We start from the raw sequence: 24,644 nt of genomic DNA on the forward strand, positions 1-24,644 counted from the left end.
GGCCCTCCCCTGCCTGCTGCCCTCACGCTGCTTACCTGTGCAGACCCCGCTTGCTGCAGACTCTGGGCGCCACCTGCCTTGCCCAGCGTGTCGTGGATCTGCTGCATCACTGAGCTGCCTTGGTTGCTCCTGGCATAGAGCACTGGCTCCGGGAGGTCGCCCATGAACCTCAGGATGACGTTCCACACAGCAAGAGCGGCCTGGGGAAATGAGACAGAGGCCTGGCTGGAACTCAGCTCCCAGCACTGTGGCCCCTTCCTTGTTCCTCTGAACCACAGCTCAGACTCCAGGCCCCGGAGTGTCCCGAGCTACCCAGAGAACACTGGGTACCGAGCAGTCAGCTTCGTCCTCATGGTAGAGAAGGGGGTATCGGAGGGGCCGCCGTATGTGTGTGTGGCTGGCTGATTTCTGGAAGTAAGTCGCAGCAAACTTGGGGAAGGTGTAGTCAGCCAGGCCATCCACATCCTCCTCGGGCTCCTCCACCATGGGGACTGTGTCCAGGTCAACCTCAGGCAGCTTCCGGATCTTTGCTTCTAGATCCTGAGTGAGGGAGAACACAGATCAGCAGTCCTTGCAGCCAGCAGCCAGCTGGTCATCTGGCCGCCAGCAGGGCGGGCACCGCGGGCAGGTCCTCCTGAGGGTCCCAGCGCCTGCTGCACAGCTAGGAGGCGGGAGGGGCCCAGAGAGGTCTGTGGGGGTCCACACAGGACAGCCTGGGCTGCTACTCCTCTCGCCTTCTTCCCCTCCCTGCCGTGGTCACATTCTGCAGAATGGCAGCCCCAAGGTGCTCTGGGGTGGCCTGGGGGGCTCTGCGTGGGGACAGCGTGGGCGTGTTTGGAGAGTAAAGGCTCTAGGACGCCTTGCAGTGGGAGAGGTCTGACTGCAGGGACCCACACTCACTCCCCTCTTCTCTGCGGGGCCATGGGACCCCCAGGGCGCGGCTGAGCACTGGCAGCTCCTCAGCAGGGGCTCGGCTTCTCAAGGAGCAGGGGGCGGACCAGGAAAGGCCAGCTGGTCTCACCTCGAAGCGCGGCGGGGCCTGGCCCTCCTGCCCCCCGATCATGGCAGGGAGGAAGCCGAACACTTCCTCCACCATCTCCGTGTCGGTGACGGTGTCGTAGATGGACTTGCGCTTCTGGTCGGGGAGAGCGCCTTGGCTCTTCTCTGCAGCCTGGATGAGAGAAGCCTCATCCTGCCTCATGCCTGCACACACCCGTGGGGAAGGTCGCCCGCTGGCCCAGCTCTGCCTGCCTCACAGGGAAGCACCTTCCAGAGCCAGTATGCCTAATCCTGCCATCATTTTCCCAAATCAATGTATTTTGCTCTAAAATAACAGATTTTAACAGCTAGGGTGACTAGAGGTCAACCAGCAGGGCTTTCCATTTCCTGTGGAAGCCAGAGGTTCCAAGAGGTGAGGTTGCTGGCTTGTCCCTAGCCCTGCATGGCCCTGCATGGCCCCTGAGGCACCACCTCAAACTCCAGGGACCCCAGAACCAAGGTGCAAAATGCAGGCAGATGCATACTGGTACTGTCCCCTGCTCCCTGTCCTCCCAGCCTCCCAGACCCGGGGAAGCTCCCCCTGGTATTTCTGTGTCCCTGGAACCGTCACACACAGCCCAGCAACCAGGGGCCTTGCTCCCTCCACGCAGTAGTGGCCTCTCACAGCCACCTGGCTCAGGCCTGCTGTGCCTCCCAGGGACTACCACCTTGCCAGAAAATCACCCCTAAGGCGAAAGGGAGGGGACCAAGGAGCTCCACCTCCAGGATCCAGACACGAGGCTGTCCTGCTGATCTGGTGCCTATCCATGCTAGGGCCTGCGAGTGCCCGATGGTGGCCCAGGCTCCCCAGGTGGCCCGATGGGCTGCAGTAGTACTGACTTTGCCCAGGGAGAGGAAAGAGCTCTCTCCTGTCTTTCAGGCCATAAGGTGCCTCTTAATTTGCCTCCCGTATCCTTGCTGCGATCTTGAGTAACTTTTAAAGTCTTGGTTGACGGTGGGGACTTTCAAAGGGGTTTCTGGTGAGAGTGCCATATGGCTGCTCTCCCCTTCTGCCTTCCCTCACCCACCTGGGCCGCTGCCGGCTCCACCTGCCCAAGAGGTTTGGTGACCACCTACATTGGCTTTCCGTCGCTGGAAGCTCCGCCGGGCAGCCATGCCCCTGGCATGGGCCTGAATGACCAGCACCGCCCTCTTCTTGGCCTGGACCTCCTGGCGCACCAGGTAGCCCCTGCAGAGGGCCTGCAGCTGGACCATCCTGTGCCGCATGGCCTGGTACTGCCTCACCAACAGGTGGCCCCGGGCGATGGCTTGCAGGCGCTCAAAGCCCAGGAGGATCTACCGAAGCAAGAGGGAGGCGGGCTCAAGGGTGAGAAGGCCCTCTGGAGAACAGGGAGCGATTCCCTAGGAGACCTCGCAAATTAGCTTATCATCAGCTGCTTTTTGGCAAAGGGCTGGTGCTAGAATAGCACAAATCTGTGAGCATGGGCATACTGAGACAGTTATTATTTGTAAAGTACATAGAACACAGCCTGACATGCAGGTAAGTGCTAAATGAGCATTTTTGAAATAGCGTAAATTATAAAGTGGCCTCCTGAGGGCCATGGACAGACAGAATTGCATTGGATTTCACATGGGCAAGTGCATTCCAGAGGCAATGTTTCTCACACCTGCCAACCAAGTCCGGCCAACTTGTCAGGAGCTAGCACACCTGTGTAGAGGCCTGCAGCCAGCTCCACCAAGCTAATCTGTCAGGGCATCTTTAAAATAAATGGGAAGTAAGAAATGGATGAACATCCATTCTGTGCTACAGACATCCCCTGGGCCCTTGCAACGAGCCTTGTTGGCACAGTGACGACCAACCCAATGGGTCAGCTTACGGCTGGGAAGTCACACAGCCCTGCATCCAAACCCCAGCTCTAGAGCTTACTGTGTGCTCTTGGGGAAACCACCTAGCCCCTTCATGCCTCAGTTCCTTGACTAATAGGGTTGGTCTAACATGAAATAAAATGACTCATGCAAAGCAACAGCCCCAGAGGAACCCTCCCACACAGCCACTACTATGCCCTTTGTGAGCATGGAACGCTGCCAGTCTTGCTAATATGGCTACTCTACAGCACAACCACAGTCACATCCATGGCAAAGGCGAGCAGTCAAGTGAGGCCCAACAGGATGCGGCCATGGTTGCTCTAGCCCACTGGTTGAGCAGATACTCATTAGCAAGTGCCTGTGGTTAAGAGAAAAATCAGGAGTGTTTGAAATAGAATAACCAATCCATTTACTTATTTTGTTGCCTGTAAGTTGGAAAGGAATAGGCATTATTCCATCTCAGAGCAGGACACCTAGCCTAGCTCTGAAATGCCCCAAATCTGCAGAAAACTTTGAAGGCCACAAGGGGCTAGAGACTATGCTAAGACAGAAAATGTGGGGGACTGAGGTCTGTGTCTGTGAGTGATTTGATCTTTCCCTCCTGAATCTCTCATTCAGAGAAAAAAACTTCAAAATTTGTCTTTTATTAGGCAGTTAACACATTGACGCCGCAGGCCCAGCCTCCCCAGCGAGCTCTCTCACCAGCTTGAAGTTCCTCCTGCTGTAGCAGCCTCTCCACCAGGCCTGGAGGGCCGTGGCCGCCCGCCTCTGCCTCAGGAACTGCCGCCTGGAAGGGGTGTGCAAGCCTGGTCATGGAACGACCCTGGACATTTGGAAGCCTTTGGGGAGAAAACTAATTTTGAAGGGAAGAGGGATAATAAAATGTTGGGAACAAGGAATACATACAACACTTTCTCAGAAGCCTTTATAGACCAAAAGACATGGGCAGATTAGAAACATAAAATCTACTGTTGACAACCCAAATTTGAGAATGACGATAGTTAAGTTTTTTAAGTAATCAAAAAATTCTTCATTCCTTCCTATGTGCCCCAAAGCTATGAAGGGCTAAAATTCATTCCCAACTGTTTATTCCTTGCCGGACGCCTCCTCCGGCCCAGGCTGGACGTGCAGAGGGTGACCTGAGCGTCGGGCTCTGGGAGGGCGGAGCCCCCGCAGGCCAGCCTGGAGCACACAGCCCCACAGGCGCCCTGCATGCACGCGCTTCGCAGATACTGCATTCCCATAGACGGAAAGTATGTGGCAGCCGTGAGTCACGCAAGTCTGTCAGTGTCATTTTCCCGACAGTATGTGCTCATTTTGTGTCTGTATCACATTTTGGTAATTCTTGAAATTCCTCCTGTTGCAGTAGCTTCTTTTCAAACTTTTTCATCATTATTACATCTGTTACAGTGATCTGTGATCAGTGATCTCTGATGTTACCATCGTAATTGTTTTTGGGTGCCACAAACCACACCCATATAAGATGGCAAGCTTAATCAATAAATATGTGTGTTCTGACTGCTCCACCCAGTGGCCTTTATCCTCTCTTCCTCTCCTTGGGCCTTACTATTCCCTGAGACACAGTGATATTGAAATTAGGCCGATTAATAACCTTATAATGGCCTCTAAGTGTTCAAGTGAAAGGAAGAGTTGCATGTCTCTCACTTTAAATCAAAAGCTAGAAATGATTAAGCTTAGTGAGGAAGGCATGTGGACAGCCATGATATTCCAGGCCTCTTGTGCCAAGCAGCTAGCAACTTGTGGATGCAAAGGAAAAGTTTTTGAAGGAAATTAAAAAATGCTACTCCAGTGAGCACACAAATGATAAGAAAGCGAAACAGCCTTATTGCTGAGATAAAGTGTGAGTGATCTGGATAGAAGATCAAACCAGCCATGACATTCCCTTAAGCCAAAGCCTAATCCAGAGCAAGGCCCCAACTCTTTAATTCTATGAAGGCTGAGAGAGATGAAGCTGCAGAAAAGTCTGAAGCTTAGCAGAGGCTGTTTCGTGAGGTTTAAGGAAAGAAACCATTTCCGGAACATAAACGTGCAAGCTAAAGCAGCAGGTGCTGGTGGAGAAGCTACAGCCAGTTATCCAGAAGATCTAGCTGAGATAAACGATGAAGGTGGCCACACTAAACAATGGATTTTCCATGTAGATGAAACAGCCTTGTATTGGAAGAAGTTACCATTTGGGAATTTCAAAGCTAGAGGGGAGAAGGCAATGCCTGGCTTCAAAGCTTTAAAGGACAGGACTAATCTAGCTGGTGACCTTAAGTTGAAGCCAGTTCTCATTTACCATTCTGAAAATACCAGAGCCCTTGAGAATTATGCTAAATCTACTTTGCCTATGCTCTAGAAATGGAACAACAAAGCCTGGAGGACAACACATTTCCTTATAGTACCATTTGCTGAATATTTTAAGCCTACTGTTGAGACCTACTGCTTCAAAAAAAAAAAAAGATTCCTTTCAAAATATTTCTGCCTTCCTGGTTGATCCTGCTAGGAAAAAAAAAAAATTTCTGCTAACTTACAATGAACCTGGTCACCCAAGAGCTCTGATAGAGATGTACAAGGAGATTAATGTTGTTTTCATGCCTGCTAACAAAACATTCATCCTGCAGCCCATGGGTCAAGAAGTAATTTTGATTTTTAAGTATTACTATTTAAGAAATACATGTATTAAGGGTATAGCTGCCATAGATAGTGATTCCTCTGATGGATCTGGGCAAAGTAAATCAAGAACTTTCTGTGAGGATTCACCATTCTGGATTCTTCATTAAGAACATCTGTGGGCCGGGTGTAGTGGCTCATGCCTGTAATCCTAGCACTCTGGGAGGCCGAGGCAGGTGGATCGCTCAAGGTCAGAAGTTCGAAACCTGCCTGAGCAAGAGCAAGACTGTGTCTCTACTAAAAATAGAAAGAAATTAATTGGACAACTAAAAATATATAGAAAAAATTAGCCGGGCATGGTGGCGCATGCTGTAGTCCCAGCTACTTGGGAGGCTGAGGCAGGAGGATCGCTTGAGCCCAGGAGTTTGAGGTTGCTGTGAGCTAGGCTGACGCCATGGCACTCTAGCCTGGGCAACACAGTGAGACTCTGTCTCAAAAAAAGAAAAAAACAAGTACAACTATGGCCAGGTGCTGTGGCTCATGCCTGTAATCCTAGCACTCTGGGAGGCTAAGGCAGGAGGATTGCTCAAGGTCAGGATTTTGAAACCAGCTTGAGCAAGAGTGAGACCCTGTCTCTACTAAAAAAAAATAGAAAGAAATTAGCTGGACAACTAAAAAAAAAAAATATATATATATGTATATTTTAGTATATATATATATATATATAAAATTAGCTGGGCATGGTGGCGCATGCCTGTAGTCCCAGCTACTCAGGAGGCTGAGGCAGGAGGATCGCTTAAGCCCAGGAGTTTGAGGTTGCTGTGAACTAGGCTGATGCCACGGCACTCTAGCCTGGGCAACAGAGTGAGACTCTGACTAAAAAAAAAAAAAATCTGTGATTCATGGGAGGAGGTAAAAATATCAACATTCACAGAAGTTTGGAAGAAGTTAATTGCAGCCCTCATGGATGACTCTGAGGGGTTCAAGACGTCAGTGAAGGAAACTGCAGATGTGGTGGAAGAGCAAGAGAACTAGAATTAGAAGTGGAGCCTGAAGGTGTGAGTGAATTGCTGCAATCGCATGAGAAAACCTGAATGGATGAGGAGCTGCTTATTATGAATGAGCAAAGAAAGCGGTTTCTTTTTTTTTTTTTTTTTTTTTTTTTGAGACAGAGTCTCACTTTGTTGCCCAGGCTAGAGTGAGTGCCGTGGCGTCAGCCTAGCTCACAGCAACCTCAAACTCCTGGGCTCCAGTGATCCTTCTGCCTCAGCCTCCCGAGTAGCTGGGACTACAGGCATGCGCCACTATGCCCGGCTAATTTTTTTTATATATATATCAGTTGGCCAATTAATTTCTTTCTATTTATAGTAGAGACGGGGTCTCGCTCTTGCTCAGGCTGGTTTCGAACTCCTGACCTTGAGCAATCCGCCCGCCTCGGCCTCCCAAGAGCTAGGATTACAGGCGTGAGCCACAGCGCCCGGCCTTTTTATTTTTTTTTTTTATTATTATTATTATTATTATTTTTTTTTTTTTTGAGACAGAGTCTCGGTTTCTTGCCTAGGCTAGAGTGAGTGCCTTGGCATCAGCCTAGCTCACAGCAACCTCAAACTCCTGTGCTCAAGCGATCCTCCTGCTTCAGCCTCCCGAGTAGCTGGGACTACAGGCACAAGCCACCATGCCTGGCTGATTTTTATATATATATATATTAGTTGGCCAATTAATTTCTTTCTATTTTTATGGTAGAGACGGGGTCTCGCTCAGGCTGGTTTTGAACTCCTGACCTTGAGCAATCCGCCCGCCTCAGCCTCCCAGAGCTCTAGGATTACAGGCGTGAGCCACAGAAAGCGGTTTCTTGAGATGAAACCCACTCCTGGTGAAGATGTGAACACTGTTGAAATGACAGCAAAGGATTTAGAACATTCCACAGGCTAGTTGATAAAGCAGGAGCTGGCGGCTGCTGGTGCTGCGGCACCCAGTAAGCAGAGCACAGAGACTCTGCTACACAGCCGACAGTGCGCAGCACTGCCTCCACAGCAAAAGTGTCAATAGTGCTGAGGTTGAGAAACTGTGATTCTGTCTTTTCTTTAATTTTCTTGTCTAATTGCATTGGCGAAAATAGTAAGAACATGGTTAAATATCAACAATGATAACTTCCAAGAAGATGAAATGGACGCACTTTTCTTTAGTTTAGTTGCCAATATCAGGAATGAGACGGGGTATCATTGCAGACTCTGCCAACATCAAAAGGATAATAAAGGAATACTATGAACAACTTCACACACACACACATTTGACAACTTAGATACGATGGACCAATCCTCAAAAAGCACAAATTACCACAACTCACTTAATATGAAATAGATAACTTGAATCATCCTATAACTATTAAAGAAAGTAAATGTATAATTTAAAACTCCCTGTAGAGAAATCTCCAAGCCTAGATCTTTTCACAGATTTCTACCAAATGTTTAACAAAAATTTCACACCAATTCCACAAAATCTCTTCCAGAAAATAGAAGAAGAAACATTTCCCAATTCATTTTATGAAGCTAGTGTTACTCTGATACCAAAACCAGACAAGACAATATAAAACAAGAAAAACTTCAGACTTCATGAATAGCGATGCAAAAACCCTTAACAGAACATTGGCAAACAGCATTCAGCAACGTAAAAAGAATCACGTGCTATGACCAAGTGGAGCTTGCTCCAGGGGTGCAAGCCTAGGCCGATATTTAAAAATCAGTCAAAGTGGTCTGTCACATTAAAGGCTAAAGAAGGCCGGCACGGTGGCTCACACCTGTAATCTAGCACTCTGGGAGGCTGAGATGGGCGGATTGCTCGAGGTCAGCAGTTCGAAACCAGCCTGAGCAAGACCCCCCATCTCTACCAAAACTAGACAGAAATTAACTGATCAACTAAAAATATATAAAAAAATTAGCCAGGCATGGTGGTGCATGCTTGTAGTCCCAGCTACTTGGGAGGCTGAGGCAGGAGGATTGCTTGAGCCCAGGAGTTTGAGGTTGCTGTGAGCTAGGCTGACGCCACGGCACTCACTCTAGCCTGGGCAACAAAGCGAGACTCTGTCTCAAAAAAAAAAAAAAAAAGCTAAAGAAGAAAAATCACTTAATCATTATCAACTGATGCAAGAAAAAATGACAAAATTCAACACCCATTCATGATAAAAACTCCCAGAAGACTAGGAATTTGGTAAACTTTTTCAACTTAAGAAAGGGCACCCAGCTACAAAAAACCTGCAGCTAACATTATACTTAATGGTTGGAGGCTAAGAGCTTTCTCCCTAAGATACGGGACAAAGCAGAGATACCTGCTTCCACCACTCTGATAACACTGGGAGTTCTGGCCAGTGCAACAGGCAAGCAAAGGACATAGAAGACATGCAGATTGGAAAGGGAGAAATAAAGTTGTCCCTATTTGCATATGGCATGATTATTTACATAGAAAATTCCAAGAAATCTATAAAAAGTGAGTTCAGTATGGTTGCAGGATACAAAGTCAACACACAAAAATCAATCATATTTCTATATACTAGCAATGAGCATGTCAATGTTGAAATTAAAAACACAGTACCATTTACAACCACTAAAAAAAAAATACTTAGGGCTGGGCACAGTGGCTCACGCCTATAATTCTAGCACTTTGGGAGGCCAAGGTGGGAGGATCTCTTGAGGTCAGGAGTTGGAGACTAGCCTAGGCAATAGCGAGACTCGGTTTCTAAAAAAAAAAAAATTAGCCAGATGTGGTGGCACACCTGTAATCCCAACTACATGGGAGGCTGAGGCAGGGTGATCGCATGAGCCCAGGAGTTTGAGGTTGCTGTGAGCTATGATTATGCCACTGCACTCCAGCTTGGGTGACAGAACAAGATCCTGTTTCAGGAAAAACAAAAACAAAAAAACAACAACTTACATGTAAATTTAACAAAACCTGTGCAGGATTTATATGCTGAAAACTACAAAATACTGATGATTGAAATCAAAGAAGATCTAAATAAGTAGAGCTAGAGATCATGTTCATGGAATGAAAGACTAGACATTACAGATGTTAATTCTCTCCCAAACGGATATACAATGCAATTGCTGTCAAAAATCCCAGGAAGATTTTTTTAGAGCTATAGACAAAATTATTTTAAAATGTACATAGGAATGTAAAGGAACTAGAAGAGCTAAAACAATTCTGAAAAAGAAGAGTGGAAGCAGTCAGTCTACACTGCTTCAAGACTCACTATATAACTATAGTACAAGACACTGTGGCATTGTGGAGGGACAGACACACAGATCAATGGAACAGAACAGAGCACTCAGAAACAGACCCACACAAATATGGCAAATGGATTTTTGACAAAGACATAAAAGCAATTCATTGAAGGAAGATGGACTTTTCAATGAATGGTGCCGGAGCAACATCCCTAGGAAAAAAATTGAAAAAGAACCTTGACCTAAATCTCACACCTTATATAAAAATTAACTCAAAATGAAAATGTATCATGGACCTAAATGCAAAATGTTTAAAACTATAAAACTTTTAGAAAAACACAAAAGAAAATCTTTAGGCAAAGAGTTCTTAGACTTGAGACCAAAAAGTATGATCTATAAAAGGGATACTTGACAATTAGACTTTATCAAAATTAAACACTTTTGCTGTGCAAAGACCCTCTTAAGAGAATGAGAAGACGGAGAAAATATTTGCAAACCACATAACTGACAAAGGATTGGTATCTAGAATATATAAAGAACTCTCAAAACTCAATAAAGATTTCAATTATAAACTGGTCAAGCAACATGCTCAGACATTTCACCAAAGAGACTATATACATATGGCAAATAAGCACATGTAAAGATATTCAACATCAGGAAATGTAAATTATAACCACAATGACATATCATTACACACCTATCAGAATGCCTCAAATAAAAACAGCCACAACATCAAGCACTGGGGAGGGTGCGGAGAGATGGAGTCACACATTGCCGGAGGGAATGCAAAAGGGTGTAGCTGAGACAGGGAACTGGCAGACTTTGCTCAATAAGGAGTAATAAGTCTTGAACCAAAGTGTCTGATAAAACAAGAGACAATGAGAAGCCAGACAAAAGTAGCTAGAACCAAGATTTCCATGAAAGATAACCTCAGGTTACCCTCACTGCTCATTATACGGTACTTAGAAAACATTAGCATACTACAAGAAACTCTCCACAGCACCCTGGCAGTTTGCAAATGCCATGGCAACTCCTGGAAGTTACCTTACATGGTTTAAAGGGGAGAGGGTCCCTCGGAACTCCCCCACCCCTTTCCCAGAAATCTTATGAATAATCCTTCTTCTGCGTAACATAAAATTAAATAGGGCCGGGCGTGGTGGCTCACGCCTGTAATCCTAGCACTCTGGGAGGCCGAAGTGGGTGGATCGCTCAGGGTCAGGAGTTCAAAACCAGCCTGAGCAAGAGTGAGACCCCATCTCTACTATACATAGAAAGAAATTAATTGGCCAACTACATACATATATATATATATATATATATATATATATATATATATATATATATAATTAGCCGGGCATGGTGGCCCATGCCTGTAGTCCCAGCTACTCGGGAGGCTGAGGCAGAAGGATCGCTTGAGCCCAGGAGATTGAGGTTGCTGTGAGCTAGGCTGACACCAGGGCACTCACTCTAGCCTGGGCAACAAATGTGAGACTCTGTCTCAAAAAATAAAATAAAATATGATAAAATAAAATAGAAGGTATAAAATAAGACCCTGGAAACTCACAAAGTGCTACTCTCTGTTGCTCTGAGAGCTGCTGCTCTGCCTGTGGGGCATCCACCTTTCTTTTTACCTTTCCAGACCCCAATAAACTTGCTTTTGCCTTACGCTGTCAGCTCGCTGTTGAATTCTTTCCTGCCCGAAGCCAAGGACTCACTTGGCCTTGAGGCTGGACCCCAGTTTTGGGGCTCACTTTCTTGGATCTCAGCTACTCTTGCAAACAGTTTGGCAGTTCTTTAAAAATGGAACATGTAACTGCCATATGACTCAGCAATTGCACTCCTGGGCATTTATCCCAGACAAATGGTAATTTGTGTTCACTCAAAATCCTGTACATAAATGCTCATAGCAGCTTTATTCGTGAAAGCCAAAAACTGGAAATAGCCCAGGTGTCTTTCAACAGGTGAATGGTTAAACTGTGGTATATCCAAACTACAGAATACTACTTAGCAATAAAAAGGAACAAAATACTGATGCACGTAACAATCTGGATGAATTTCCAAAGAAATATGCGGAATGAGAAAAATCAATCCCATAGGCTACATGCTATATAATTCCATTTATATAACATTTTTGAGATGGCAAAATTATAGAAATGAAGAACAGATCAGTGGCTGCCAGGTGCTAAAGAGAGATGGGGGTGTGGGGGAGGGCAGAGGGTGTGACTGTGCGAGGGCAGCCTAAGGTGTCCTGGTGGGGATGGGGCATTCTATGTCTTTTTTTTTTTTTTGAGACTAGAGTGCCGTGGTGTCAGCCTAGATCACAGCAACCTCAATCTCCTGGGCTCAAGTGATCCTCCTGCCTCAGCCTCCCAAGTAGCTGGGACTACAGGCATGTACCACCATGCACAGCTAATTTTTTCTATATATATTTAGTTGGCCAATTAATTTCTTTCTATTTATAGTAGAGATGGAGTCTCGCTCTTGCTCGGGCTGGTTTTGAACTCCTGACCTCGAGCAATCCACCCACCTCGGCCTCCCAGAGTGCTAGGGTTACAGGCGTGAGCCATCGTGCCTGGCCTCTACATCTTGACTGTTATCAATTCAGTGTCCTGGTTGGGTTACTGTACTACAGTTTTATGAGATGCTACCACTGTGGGAAACTGGACAAACAGTGTATGGGGATCTCTTTGTATTATTCCTTACAACTGCATGTTAATCTACAATTGTCTCAAAACAAAACCTTAATTAAAAATATAACAGAGTCAGTTGGCCAGTCTCCCTCTGATATGCTGGACTGGCTGATCTGATGCTGCCCATGGTCCTGAGACCACAGGCACCAGGATCCGGCCTTCCCTGCTGGCCCCTGGCTTCCTTGCAGCAGCGCTGCCTCTGCTGTCACAGGCCACAGCTCCAGACCCTGCTCCCTGGGCCCACATTCCCTATTCCCAGGGCTGCCACCTTCTCCCAGTTTCTCATGCCTGGGGTTCCAGCCCTTTCTACGACTGGGGACCGGCAGTCGAGATAGCTCACAGGACCATGCTGTGGGGACTGCAGGGCCCTCCGGATGAGGTGTGGGTGGGTGATGGGGCAGCGTTGCTGACCGGCTGAACCTGGACTGAAACTCAAGTACTGCTTTCCGACTGCCCAGGGAACTGAGGCGAAGCCAGTGGTCTTTATTCCCTCTAAAACTGAACTACTTCATAACCCAAACCCACACCCTCTCCAAGATGATTGAAGGAGAAAAACAAAATGTAGTTAACAGAGCTGATCCTTCATTTGGTTCACTTCTCTTGCTTCCGGAGTGGTTTTTGTTTCTTCCAAACATTCTGGTAATGTATTGGAATTCACAGGCTGCAGTGTCCCCAGTCAGGAGATCTTGGGAGATCCTAGTCACCTCCAGGGAGGGACCCGCGGGGACTCATGACCCTGGTTTGTGGGGGACATGGCGGGCGGTGACTTGGGGAGGGGCCAGCACCTGTGTCTGTAGCCGCGTAGGACTCTCTGGATGCTGACTGCTGCTTTGTCCAGGGCCTGGCTCCTCTGCGTCTCCAGAAGAGTGTCCTGGTAACCCTGGGGACAGGACAGGTGACGTCACAGAGCTGCCCGCTCCCTCCACACCCCAGAAGGCTGCACCTCTCAGACCTCTCCTAGGAGGGCGGCCCTCGGATCGACTTGGATGTGGCTCAGAAACAGGAGTGTAGGCCGGGCGCGGTGGCTCACGCCTGTAATCCTAGCTCTCTGGGAGGCCGAGGCGGGCGGATTGCTCGAGGTCAGGAGTTCAAAACCAGCCTGAGCAAGAGCGAGACCTCGTCTCTACTATAAATAGAAAGAAATTAACTGGCCAACTAACATATATAGAAAAAATTAGCCGGGCATGGTGGCGCGTGCCTGTAGTCCCAGCTACTCGGGAGGCTGAGGCAGGAGGATCGCTTGAGCCCAGGAGTTTGAGGTTGCTGTGAGCTAGGCTGACACCATGGCACTCACTCTAGCCTGGGCAACAAAGTGAGACTCTGTCTCAAAAAAAAAAAAAGAAAGAAAGAAACAGGAGTGTGATACCTCCCACTTCGGATTCAAGAACTCCCTCCTTCAGCTCTTTTTACTTGCTAATTCAACCTGGCAACCTTCATTTCTGCTCTGAAGAATCTAAGGGGGCTGGTTCTCATGGAAGACTCAAAAAAAAAAAAAAAAAAAAAAAAAGAATCTAAGGGGGCACATTTCTTTGAATTTGTGTTTTATTTTCCAAAATCCATGCAACGTTTGCATTCAACTGTATGAGACCTATGGTTGTTTCAATATAAAAATGTTTCCTGCAACCTGTGAGTAGGATTCTGGGTGAGAGCCCATGGGCCTTATTCATCCTTGGGCATCACTGTGCCTGAGGATATCCTGCCACCTCAGCCCCAGGAAGCCAGGGGCTGTCTCTGCAGAGCACAGAGCAGTGTGGCCCTCAGGCAAGTGGGGAGGAGGGGCTGGGAGCTCAATGGCCCCTCCCGCCTGCACCAGACCGTCACACAGCCTGGAGCCTGGGCAACAGAGACAGACCAGACCCAACTGTGGCCTTGAGGAAGGAACAGCAGGGGCAGGAGGAATGGAGGGGTGGCCACTATCCTCTCCTGCTCCTCCAACACCCACCCACACTGACCTCGCCTTTATGTCGCTGTGGCCCTTGTTGTCTGTTTTGCCCTCCAGGCAGTGCCCTGGGGCATCCCTCTGCAGACCTCACCTCCCCAACCAAATCAGAAGCCCTCTGCTTCTTTTCCCTGTTTGTGCCTCAGATCCCCAGCACCAGCCTGACTAATGCACGGACAGATGGACCAACTGGAGGGCTGAGGCCAGGAGGTCCCTCTGGGGACAGATGAGGGTGGGTGAGGAGTCACTATGTGGAAGAGGAAGGAAGAGCAGGTATGGGGCAGGAGCCCCAGGTGAGCTGGCTCGATCTCTTCTTTCTCTTCCTTCTCCCTGCACTTGCCCGCCTAAGGCTTATGAGGATAGGGGGCAGGGGGGTCCTCTCCCCGGTGGCTCTTTGACCCAGCTGGCAATCCTGGAGGGCCATGAGGCTGCCTGTGCATGGCCTGAAGCTCCCTGTATGTTGTGGGGGAGGCAGGTGGTGGTACTGCTCATACGAGCCTCCTAGGGCTGAGCCAGCTCATGGCAGTCAACACACTGCACCCTCCCGTTGCCGTGCCGGCTCTCTGGGGGTCCTAGAGGTACCTTTTCCTTCCCCTCAGGCTTGTCCTAGTGCAGCGTTCCCCAGCCTTTTTGGCACCAGGGCCCAGTTTCATGGAAGACAATTTTTCCATAGACCAGGTGGGGGATGGTTTCAGTATGATTCGAGCACATCACATGTATTGTGCAGTCAGACCTCTCTGCTAAAGATGACCTGTACTTGCAGCTGTTCCCCAGCGCCAACATCACCGCCCCAGATCATATGGAGCACGCAGCCCAGACCCCGCACGCGCAGTTCACAGCAGGGCTCAGATTAGTTTACAGCTCCTGCTTGAATCTGATGCAGCCGCTGGTCTGACGGGAGGCGGAGCTCAGGTGGTGATGCCAGTGACAGCAGTGGCTGTAAATGCACATGAAGCTTCCTGCGGCTCACCTCCTGCTGTGTGGCCCAGTTCCTAATAGGTCACAGGCCATAGTGGTCAGTCCGGAGCCTGGGGGTTGGGGACTGCGGCCCTACAGGACCCTCTCTGAGACGCTTCCCGGACCCCCACAGGCTGGGCTGGCTTCCCCAGTGTTCAGCCCACCTCGAGTACCCCTAGCATGACTTTCTACACCTGGGCTTCCCCAAGGGCCGGGCCCACCGGCAGCGCTGGAGCAGAGGTGTCGGCCGGGCGCGAGTGGAGACGCCGGGCCTGGCGCAGGAGCTGACCAGCTCCACATCCCAGGAGGCCGCCGCCGGCGGGTTCCTCAGCGTCTCACCTTCAGGAAAATTTTGGTCCTTCCCACTTTCCAGTCTTTGTCTGTCCCCAGCCACATGTCAGCAATGCGTATGGTCATTTGGCGGAACTTGTCTCGCAGCTGCCAGGAGAGACAGGTTGGCTCAGAGCATGTCGGAGCAGAGACCCCCCCAAGGCTGAAGTCTGAGGACCGGTGTCTTCTTCCTCCTCCACAGGCTCCACTGCCAGGGGCCGCCCTGGCACAGGCACAGAGGGCACCCCAGGTCAAGGAGTAGGCCAGGGGCACTCTGGGTCCAGTCCTTCAGGGCTATGGGCTCTGCTGGGCCTGGGGCCTTAATGTGGCTGTGGACGCTTGGCCCCAGGTCAGGCCAGACTTCAGGATGGCTGAGGCTTCAGGCAGGACAGGAAAGACTTCCTAGCCCTAATAGCTCCCTAGCCACACCTCAGCCCTGTGACGTTCTGCCCCATGGGAGACAGTGCTTGCTGTGAGAGCACAGACGTGCTAGAAGGAACAGCTGCAGCTGCCAGCATCCACCAGACCCCCGGGGTGAGCCAGTGCCCCCGCCGTGCCCCTGGGAGAGCAAGAGGGGAGGGTGGGAGGCGGGGAAGGTAAAGAAGGATGGGATCATCGCAGAGCTTGGTGCCTGGGCATTGTGGAGCCCCCTTGCACTGAGGCTGGAGCTAGCCACCACGGTAGGGGAGGGCGCGGGCGAGAGGGGCGCGCACCTGTGTCCGCACGGTGCTGGGCAGCAGCACGCAGAACCTCTGCGAGAAGTCCTCCAGCGAGTAGCGGATGGGGAAGCCCGACTTGCGGATCTGCACGGTCTCCATCATGCCCGAGTAGCGCAGCTGCCGCAGGCACAGCTCCCGGTCGAAGAGCTGTGGGTGGGGCAGGGTGACCAGACGCCGGCGGCCTTGCCCCCACCGCAGCCACCAGAACGCAAAGCTCGTGCCACTCTCCAGATGTGCACAGCGCAGGAACGCAAGGTCACTTGCACGCGCCCCATTGGCGGCGTTCCTGAGCGCCTCTCGCTGCACACGGCAGGCTGGGCGCTGCCTGGCGCGTCCAGCGCTGTGCCCCCACACAGCAGGGGATGAAGACGTGACTCTTGCACTCAGAGGCGGAAAATGTCCTGCTCAGCTTAGCCTCTCCCTCCCCCAAGATGGAAGGACACCTGGAGGGGCAGCTGGCCAGGAACAGAGTCGTGCCCTGCTTGGAGGCAGGTGTGGTGGGCAGAGAGGAACTTGGGCATGATGCTTCCCCCAGGTGTGTGGCTTTCGAGGGGGCTTGGCCTCTAGAGGGCTCCCCTCCACCTGGAGCTAGGGGTCTCTCTGGGGCTCAGGAGGACAGCCCTCCAGTTGGGCAAGCCTGGCAGGCACCTGCAAAACTGAGAGCCACGGAGCCGCTGCTCCAGGGCTCAAGGCCAGGCGGCGCTAGCCCCAGCTGAGAGGTCAGCTGCTGTTCGCTGAGTATGTCCTATGGGCCTGGCATTTCTCGCTGAATCTTCACAGCAGCTTTGCGTGGTGGAGGTGACTGGCTCCAATGTAAAGACCAGCACCTGAGGTGCCGGTTACTCTCCTGGGGGCTGAGTGCGTCTGGCCCCTCAGGCCGGCCTCCCCTACACACATGGCAGGGCGGCTGCCACCTAGAGGCAACATCTGGGCCAGAGCCCCCCCCTCCCCAAGCATCAGGTCGCTGTCCCACACGGGCTCCCACAGCGGGCGGGCAGGCAGGCGGGGCGAGGGCTTCCAGGAGCACGGTCACTCCTCTCAGCAGTTGAGGAGCAAGAGAAGTCTCATGTCTGCCTAAGACACAGCCTAGATTTCACGGGACAAACCAGCTTTCATATGGTGTCATTCTTTTCAGAAAGGCATTCTATTTAATGTGACATTTATTCCTTATAGGGTGTTTTTGAGCTGTTTGATAGCCTTTCAGAAGATATCTCCCAATTTGAGGGGTCCCTGTATTGCAGCCTCTGGGTGGGATTCCGCAGCCCACGGAGCAGGGACCCCGGGCAGGCGGCACCAGGCTCCCACCCTCTTACTGCACATGGGTAAGGCTGGCTGTCTGAGGGCTCGGTGACCAGGAGTGGTGTCAGCCCCTAATACTGGTGTCAGTCCCCATACTGGTTTCTGCCACTTACTGAGTGTGGTTTACACATGGAGACCTGCTGCAAACCTCACGGCAACTCTTGCTGCACCCCTGCAGGCAGGAGCGAATCTGACTTTACGGAAGAGAAAACTGAGGCTCAGAGAAGAGAAGAGCCTGACCCAGCACTCGCAGAAGTTGAATGGCAGGACTAAGAGGACTGACCTAGACTGGTCACCTGACTCTATTGTCCTCATGTGTCAAGTGGAGGCAGCTAACAGCTGAACAGTGGCCAGACCCTGGCAGAGGGAGCAACTGCAACTCTTGAGGCCATCGGGCTCCTCCTCCTCCCTCCCCACCTGTGCCCCTGGCCCTCTCCTGTTACCATCGGCTTCTTGTACTCGTTGGGTTTGATGCAGCGGATGAAGTAGGGCTGGCAGTTGGTCAGGATTTTCATCAGTTTGTCCAGGGACTGCTTGAATTGGCCTGCCAAGGTGGAGGGCCGCTTGGCTGAGTCTGCAGACTGCGGATGGAAGCACAGGGCACAATTAGGGCCCAGGGAGTGCCACCTGGGACATGGCCAACCCACAGCACAGGGAGGGCGTCTGCTAAGGCCCCGCAGGCAGGGCATCCATCGGTCCATCCGCCTATCCACCCACTGTCACAGGTTTCCCCAGGCACCGAACTGCATGCTGGGGACCCAGAGGTGAGTAAAACATCTGCCTGTCCTTGTGGCCCTCAGGGCTGAGAGATGCAGGAGGCCTTGGGGGTGCCCGGGAGCCCACCTTGAAGAGCTGGCTCCCTGCCTTTGCCTGGCGGATGGTCCCGTGGCCCAGCTTGGTCTCTGCCGACTCCAGATTGAATATTTCCCTCAGGAACTTGTTTTTGGAGGAGTAAACCAGGGTGAGGATATCCGCGCTCAGCACATCTCGGTTCTTCTCCAGGAAGCCTGTGGGGACAGCACGGCCCACCCTCCAGCCCAGCCCAGCCATCACCACAACCCACTGGGAAGAAGAGGGCAGTGGGGTGGGCGCACAGGATGCCTAGAGGAGCCCCAACCCTATGACAGTCCCACTGAAGCCAATGTTCTCTGCCCCCCACCCAGGCACGGCCCCACCATCTCTGCCCAGCATCAGGTTGCTTCTACTGTCTGAACTGTCAACTCCCAGACCCCATCTCCACTCCAGCCCCTCATCTACACCACCATCATCTTCCTGCTCTGGGACCTTGGGAGGTCCTGCTAGGGCTGGAGGCCCCTCTGGCCTGAAGGCTGAGCCTCCGGAAGTGGGGAACGGACAGTGTTATAGGCTGAATTGTGTCCCCCCAAATTCCTATGTTGAAGCCCTAACTCCCTATACATCAGAACATGACTGTAGTTGGAGACAGGGCCTTTAACAAGTTGATTAAGGAAGAAATGAGACCATTAGGGTGAGCCCTAATCCAGTATGACCAGTGTCATTGTAAGAAGAGATTTGGACACAGACACAGACAGAAGGTGATGTGAGGACACAGCCGGACAGATCCCTCAGAAGGGACCAACCCTGCCTACACCTTGCTCTCAGACTCCTAGCCTCCAGAACTGTGAGACAGGAACTTCCATTGTTTAAGCCGCCCGGCCTGTAGTGTTTGTCACTGCAGGCCTAGCAGATTATGCAGGCATGGCTCCAGGGGTTGAGAAGATCCCACTTCTCCCCTCTAGCCATGGGTAAGCATGGCCTAGCCCTGGAGTAAGGACAAAGTCACACTAAGAAGGTGTTGAAGGTGAACTGCTTCCCACAGTCAGGTTAGATGGGACCAGGGACTGCACTTCTTGGTCGCTGAGGGCTGACCCCCCAGGGCACAACCTTGACTTTCTTCTTCCACTCTGCCCCCTTTAAGTCTCCCCACCTTTCAGTGGCATGCTCTGTGCACACCTGCACAGCCTGTATGGGTCTGGGGAGGCTGCGTCAGGGTGGGAGAGGGAAAGGGAGCCTGTTTCCCACCTCTACCTGCAGGTTCCTGTGAGGGGAGCAGCACCCGGGGAGGGAGGGCTGCACCAGGTGCTGGGTGAGGCAGACGCTGGTGATACCTTGCACCTCTGAGATCAGACAGAGCCTCCCCCCACCTGGGGCAGGGAGCTCCTTGGGTGTTCTCAGGGCGAGGGGAGGCTGAGGCACTCCTGGACTTAGTCTCCAGCAGGCAGAGTAAGTGCAGCTAGGTCATCAGCATACCAGGGCACCCCAGGTAAGAACCAGAGGCTAAGTTTAAATGGATATTTCCAGCATTTTGCAATCAGAAAATCTAGAAAGAAGCTACCTCAATCATAGCATACATATAAGTTTCATGTCACTTCACAAAACAAAATGTGGCTTTGAATTGCCCAGGGAGGTTGGGGGATGAGCTCAATGTCTTCTTGTGTCCTGAGACCCTGCAGGCCCCACCTTTTTGGCCTGTCCCTTTCTGTAGAGCCCAAAGCCAGGATCCGGCAGGAACTATGCAGCCGCTGCCCCGTTTCTCCCCCAGACCTCCTGACACCTTGTCTATTCCACATGAGTGAGCACCCCTGCACACAAGGCCAGGCCTGATCTGAGCCTCCGTGCTGGGAGAGAGCTGCACGCCAGTAGGACAGGTCCCAGGCAGGGTCATCGCAAAAGTTTTGGAAATAATAGAGACAGAGAAATAACTGAGACATAAACAAAGTATAGTTTAAAGTGAGGGGGAGTCAGGGGTCTTCCAGCATTCCAGTGAGCTGTGAGGCCGTGAGTGAAGTCTCACATCAGTATTTATTGGCACTAACAGCAATTAGTTGTTAGTGGTTACAGATTTATGTGTACATGTAATTTGTTTAGGTTTCAAGGCTCCCCACAAGTTTCTAGAGTTCCCTTAATTAATTCTACCTATGTGAGCAATCAGTTACAAAATTTTTCTAAGATAAATTTCTAAGTCCCAAGTTAAGAGTAGACCTAGCTGAGTATGTAAGTTAAAGATAAAACTGTCGGCGGGGCGCGGTGGCTCACGCCTGTAATCCTAGCACTCTGGGAGGCCGAGGCGGGCAGATTGCTTGAGGTCAGGAGTTCGAAACCAGCCTGAGCAAGAGCAAGACCCTGTCTCTACTATAAATAGAAAGAAATTAATTGGCCAACTAATATATTTATATAGAAAAAATTAGCTGGGCATAGTGGCGCATGCCTGTAGTCCCAGCGACTTGGGAGGCTGAGGCAGTAGGATTGCTTGAGCCCAGGAGTTTGAGGTTGCTGTGAGCTAGGCTGATGCCATGGCACTCACTTTAGCCTAGGCAACAAAGTGAGACTGTGTCTCAAAATATATATATATATATATATATATACATATATAACTGTCAATTAGCAGAAAAGCTAAACAGAAATATAGAGGCTATATATTTCTTTATCTAGTTTCTCATTAACTGAGACATAGGGTCAGGAGGGAAGCAGGAACTGTCCTTGGAGCTAATTGGTTTCAGCTGCAGGTGTCTGCTGGGCTGGCATTCTTAGATCAGTCCTTAACCTGTGACCGCATGCGGAGCTCTGTCTTACACAAGCATCTGGCGCTGACCTTCAGGTCTGGAGACAGGCGTTGCCTTGCATACGCTCCGACCAGTGAGGTGCCCCTCTGTTGCTAGGCAGCTTCTGGTCTGTGAACTAACACACTCACAGATTCCTTCAAGGCAAAGCCCTGCAAAATTCCTGAAACCTTACATGTCTCCTAGTCCTATCTTCCAACACCTCCAGTTAAACAGACCAAAGCACCTCCTCATTTCTCCACACGAGGTGCAGAGAGTAGCCCTCCGGCCACACAGCCTTCCTGTCACGGCAGCACACTGGCCACCCTTCTCGCTCTTCTAAGCACACCAGGCCTCTATTTCTCAATCAAAATCATTAGTGAGCCTCCCTCAACACATCCCAAACTTAAAATAAGTCAAAGACCTAAATGTAAAAGCTAACACTAAAAAACTCTTAGAGGAAAACATAGGGGTAAACTTTCATGACCTTGGATTTGATAGAAAACTCTTAGATATGGTATAACAAAAGGAAAATAGCTAAGTTGGACTTCTTCAAAATGAAGACCTTTTGTACTTCAAAGGACATTGCCAAGAAAGTAAAAAGACAATGAACAGGATGAGAACATATTTATAAATCATATCTCTGATAAGGCTCCAGAATATATAAACAACTCCTACAGCTCAACAGTAAAAAGACAAATAGCCCAACTAAACCATGGGCAAAGGATTTAAACAGATATCCCTACAAAGAAGATATACAGATGGCCAGGAAGCACATGACAAGGTGCTCAACATCATAGCCATCAGGGAAATGCAAATCAAATCACATTGAGACACCACTTAGAATCCACTGGGATAGCTGTAATTGAAAAGACAGACGACAACATGTGTGGCAGGGATGTGGAGGAATCAGAACCCTCATACGTTGATAGTGGGAATGTAAAATGATGCAGCTACTATGGAAAACATTTTGGTGATTACTCAAAAAGTTAGACATAGAGTTACTATCTGACCCAGCAATTCCAGTGCTAGGTGCATACCCAGGAGACCTCACAGATTCCTTCAAAGCAAAGCCCTGCAAAACTCCTGAAACCTTACATGTGAAAACATATGTCCACACAAAAATTTGTACATGGATATTCATAGAACTGTTATACATAATAGCCAAAAAGTGGAAACAAACCAAACGTCCATCAACTAATGAAAAGATAAAGTATGGTATATCCATGCAATGGAATATTAATCTGCAATAAAAGGTACTGACACATGCTACTGCATGGATGAACCTTGACAATATTATGCTAAGTGAAAGAAACCAGTCACAGAATCCCAAATATTGTATAGTTCCATTTGTATTAAATGCCTAGCATAGGCAAATCCAGAGAGAGGAATTAGTTGTTGCATAGGGTTGGGGAAAACGGGGAGTGACTGCTAATTGGTAATTTTTGGGGGGTGATGAAAATGTTCTAAAATGGTGGCAATCATAAATATACACTATGAATATACTAAAAACCATTGAGTTGTACACTTAAAATGGGTGAATAAATATGTGAATTATATATATTCACAATTATATATAAATTGGTATGTGAATCATATCTCAATAGAGTTATTACCAAATAGTAAAAAAAAAATGCCCAGTCTATCTTATTTCCTTTCTCCAATAAAAGCCACACTACTCATTCTTCTGTCCCATTGCTAGGTCTGCAGGACAACCTTGTGCCTACTTTCCATGGCCCCCCTGGAATCTGATCCAGATTTGGAAGGTGTGAGAGGGGCTGTACTCACCTTCTGCCTGGTAGTACACCTCGCCGGCAAAGTGGGCAATGCCAAACCTGGCATCGTGGATATTCTTGGGCTGCAGAAAGGCCTTGTTGCTGGCGTGGACACTGTTCAGTTTCTGCAGCATGGTGATGTCTGTCCCCTGGAAGAACCCAGATAGACACCTATGGGCTGAGGCCCCAGAGTCCAGCCACAGGCTCAGGGGCTTAAAGCAACCTGGGCTCAGAATGACTGAGGGCCTCTCCACAGGCAGGAGACTGACACGCAGGGGTCAGTGACTTATGGAGGTGGGCAAGGGCTGGGCTGGGAGCAGAGGCCACCAGCTGTCCTGCTCTACTTCGTACAGCTGGCTAGCTACCCCAGCAGTCAGGGAAGCCTTCCTGCAGGAGGTGGGCCTGAGGCAGTCTTGAAGGGAAGGAGGGTCTGGTTGGGCTAGGGCTCTTCTGCTTATTCTTGGCAGAGCTTTTGGCAACTCCAGGAACAAGTGGGCCACTCACATGGAGTTTCCCAACCTTGAGGAGGACACCCACGAGCAGGGGTCTCCATGTTAGGGTTGGCAGATGCACACCTGTGGGAAGCGGCTCTCTTCGTCCAGAAGTGAGATGATGCTCACAGGCTTGAGGGCCAGCAGGTCGAGGGTGGGCCGATTGTCAGTGTAGCGGATGTAGTCCCAGTCAATGCCCTCTGAGCGGTACTCCTCCTGCTCCATGGTGAACACGTGCTGCACGAAGAACTGCTGCAGGTGCTCATTGGCGAAGTTGATGCACAGCTGCTCAAAGCTGTGGAGGCAATGCCACCGCCCAGGGTGGGCAGGGCCAGCTTGGGCCCCTGCAGCAGGCTGGAGCCCTGGGATCACCAGCCACCCCTGCATGACTGCATGCATATGTGCCCAGAGATGCACATCGTGCAGCCTCTGTATACTCCCAGCCACACCTCCCCACACACCCTCCCTTCTCTCTCTGCCTCTGGTACTGTCACCTCCTCCACTCCAAGGCAAAAAGACTAAGAGAAACGAGAAGGCTCAGCATGTCATCAAGTCCTTGCCTTTGGCTTCTTGTGATCCTGAGAGGAAAATGCAAGCTCCCGCCACATAGCAGAAGCAGAAGCAGTGCTAGCCTGGAGTGGTCAGCAGAACTGTTACAAAGTAGGTTAAACAAGTACCAAGATAACTACTTGGTAGGATACGGGCCCAGGATACGGGCCCAGCGCCCATGCCTTGAAGTGGCTAGCTCAGATAGGCCCTGACTGCTCTGGTGATGCTCTGACTGTCCTAGTGCCCTTGGGCTAGCTGTCACACTAAAACCTCTGCCTGGTGGAGAAGTGTACCATTAACATAACATAGGTTGTGAGACAACACATGATAATGGCACTTGCTAGGTCTGTTTCACTGTGAACATACGATATAAGAGCTGCGTGCCCTCACGGGGAAGGGATTCAAGACGACATCACAAGTGGCAGGTGTGGACTCTGCATGCAAGAAGGCTCCGCGGAAGGAGTCCTGTGCTGTCAGGAGCAGGTGCCTTGCGAGGAGCCTCTAAAACTCGCCTAAGCCGTCGGCCGGACTCGTCTGAGTCCTTCGCAGAGATGGAGTCTCTCAGCTCCATCTCAGTCTGGGTGATGGTTTTTCTAGACTGTCCCGGGATTTCCCAGAACAGATCCCCTGCAGGGTCCTCTGCCAG

At 50.2% G+C, this 24,644-nt stretch overlaps 1 protein-coding gene across 1 annotated transcript in view; it reads right to left on the minus strand.

The window, feature by feature from the left end:
• The window catches only part of MYO7B (myosin VIIB), a 94,997-nt gene that overhangs the window by 22,307 nt on the left and 48,046 nt on the right, over positions 1 to 24,644 (minus strand). Inside the window, exons 13-24 of the mRNA XM_076005448.1 lie at positions 23,534 to 23,744; positions 22,972 to 23,107; positions 18,470 to 18,633; positions 18,070 to 18,207; positions 16,322 to 16,474; positions 15,618 to 15,716; positions 13,168 to 13,262; positions 3,568 to 3,652; positions 2,116 to 2,334; positions 1,022 to 1,186; positions 331 to 540; positions 36 to 200 (exon numbers count right to left, since the gene is read on the minus strand). Coding sequence (XP_075861563.1) covers positions 36 to 200; positions 331 to 540; positions 1,022 to 1,186; positions 2,116 to 2,334; positions 3,568 to 3,652; positions 13,168 to 13,262; positions 15,618 to 15,716; positions 16,322 to 16,474; positions 18,070 to 18,207; positions 18,470 to 18,633; positions 22,972 to 23,107; positions 23,534 to 23,744 — 1,840 coding nt within the window. The remainder of the gene's footprint in view (positions 1 to 35; positions 201 to 330; positions 541 to 1,021; positions 1,187 to 2,115; positions 2,335 to 3,567; positions 3,653 to 13,167; positions 13,263 to 15,617; positions 15,717 to 16,321; positions 16,475 to 18,069; positions 18,208 to 18,469; positions 18,634 to 22,971; positions 23,108 to 23,533; positions 23,745 to 24,644) is intronic.

This window comes from Microcebus murinus, chromosome 8, assembly GCF_040939455.1.
Source record: "Microcebus murinus isolate Inina chromosome 8, M.murinus_Inina_mat1.0, whole genome shotgun sequence".
NCBI lineage: Eukaryota > Metazoa > Chordata > Mammalia > Primates > Cheirogaleidae > Microcebus > Microcebus murinus.